Source organism: Arachis ipaensis, chromosome B01 (genome assembly GCF_000816755.2).
Source record: "Arachis ipaensis cultivar K30076 chromosome B01, Araip1.1, whole genome shotgun sequence".
Classification (NCBI taxonomy): domain Eukaryota; kingdom Viridiplantae; phylum Streptophyta; class Magnoliopsida; order Fabales; family Fabaceae; genus Arachis; species Arachis ipaensis.
Window position 1 is genome coordinate 39,631,823 of NC_029785.2, and position 1,744 is coordinate 39,633,566.

The 1,744-nt window shown below is 27.9% G+C and overlaps 1 protein-coding gene across 1 annotated transcript in view; it reads left to right on the plus strand.

Annotated features, from left to right (window-relative positions):
- The window catches only part of LOC107617757 (expansin-like B1), a 4,032-nt gene continuing 2,770 nt past the window's right edge, over positions 483-1,744 (plus strand). Inside the window, exons 1-2 of the mRNA XM_016319611.2 lie at positions 483-751; positions 1,313-1,422. Of these exons, the coding sequence (XP_016175097.1) occupies positions 610-751; positions 1,313-1,422 (252 nt within the window). The 5' untranslated portion in view covers positions 483-609. The remainder of the gene's footprint in view (positions 752-1,312; positions 1,423-1,744) is intronic.

Below are 1,744 nucleotides of genomic sequence, written 5' to 3' on the forward strand. Positions count from 1 at the left end.
TGATTGCTCTCAACATACATGCTTATATTTATGTATCATTAATTATACGTGGATCTTTTTTTTTTGGTGACTAATTATACGTGGATCTGCCCCGTAATGAATCATTTGATTAATAATAATAAGTGTGGAGAACTAATTTTTAGTTAGTTAATATTAGTAATTTAAAATAAACAAAATTATTTTAAAATTAATTAAAAATATTAATTACCTAACATTATTAACTAAAAAGTTAGAAATTCGAATCTCGCATTATAAATAAAAAATATCCGATGGCCGACTTTTAGAATTTGCCCGTAAGTAAATCATCTGCAGCCAAGTTTGAAAAATATTTACACATCATTATGAGAATCTTTAAGCATTCAATAATCGTAACGTTGAAAGAAACTAAAAAGTGGTGGGTCACCACGGTACCTCAATAAGGAAGCACTACTATGCTATAAATATGACACCACATGTTTTTGTGTTAATTTCATACTATAAACTATAAGCCTTCTCTCTTGTTAATAGTTATTATCTATCATTCTTACTTCAAATATAGTTTTATTATTTCATCACCTACATATTTGTGACCACGTGTTTGTCAGTTGTCACCATATATATTATATAGAAATGGAGCTTAGTTTTATGCACAAACTTGGGGTTGTTTGTCTCATATTATTGGTCTTAAATAGTGCAGTGTGCTGTTTTGCGGATTCATATAGGAAATCAAGAGCATCTTATTACAATACCCCTGATGGCTACGGGAATCCATGTATGTATAGCCCTATACTCTTTCATTTTATTTCTTTTCCAAGACAAAATCAATATGTGCGGTTCTTCCATTTTTAGTTTCTTTAATCTAGTAATTTAATTAGATACTTTTTTTTCATATTTTTAAATATTAATTATTAATTAAGAGCTAAAAATTATAAATTTTGATAATTTTTTAATATTTTTTTATTTATATATATACTCTCTCTCTCTCTCTTAAGTTTTATATATCTTAATTATATACTTATTCATTTTTTAACAAGAACTTTTGATATTTAAATCGAACTTAGCAATGACGATATATAAATTTTGGATGGACTGAATTAATTGAAATACATGAAGACAAACCAAAAACAATTCATAAACTTTATATTTAATCATTAAATTTTAGAAAAATAATTATTTTTTCATAACATTAGAATATTCAAAAGCTCCTGTAATAATGAATTCCACGATGTATTTATAACCTCCTGAAAAAAAGTCTAAAATCTAATTCCCACATCTTATAATATTAAAAATGTAATAACAATGGTTTGTGGATGAATATATTATATATCTTTAGGGGGAGCTTGTGGCTATGGCGAGTACGGAAGGACTGTCAACGGTGGCAATGTTGCGGCCGTGTCCGGTGATATTTGGAAAGGTGGAAGTGGTTGCGGCGCATGCTATCAGGTAATTTTATTTAGAGAAAAGTGCTAATAGGTCCTTAATCTTTTGGTCCATATACATTTAAGTTTCTAAAAACTTAAAAATACATTTAAGTCTCTGACATTTTTAAAACCTATATAAATTGATTCCTCTTTTCACTTGAGACCCAATAGAAAAATTAAATGTGACTTCTGTTGTACTTACCTGACTGATATACGGATGCACACGTGGAAGAATTTTTAAAATAAGACAAATTAGACTTAGAAATCGATATGTCTAGATTTTGAGAAGGTCAAAGACTTAAATATATTTTTAAGGAAAAGTATATGGAACCAAGAGGTTACTA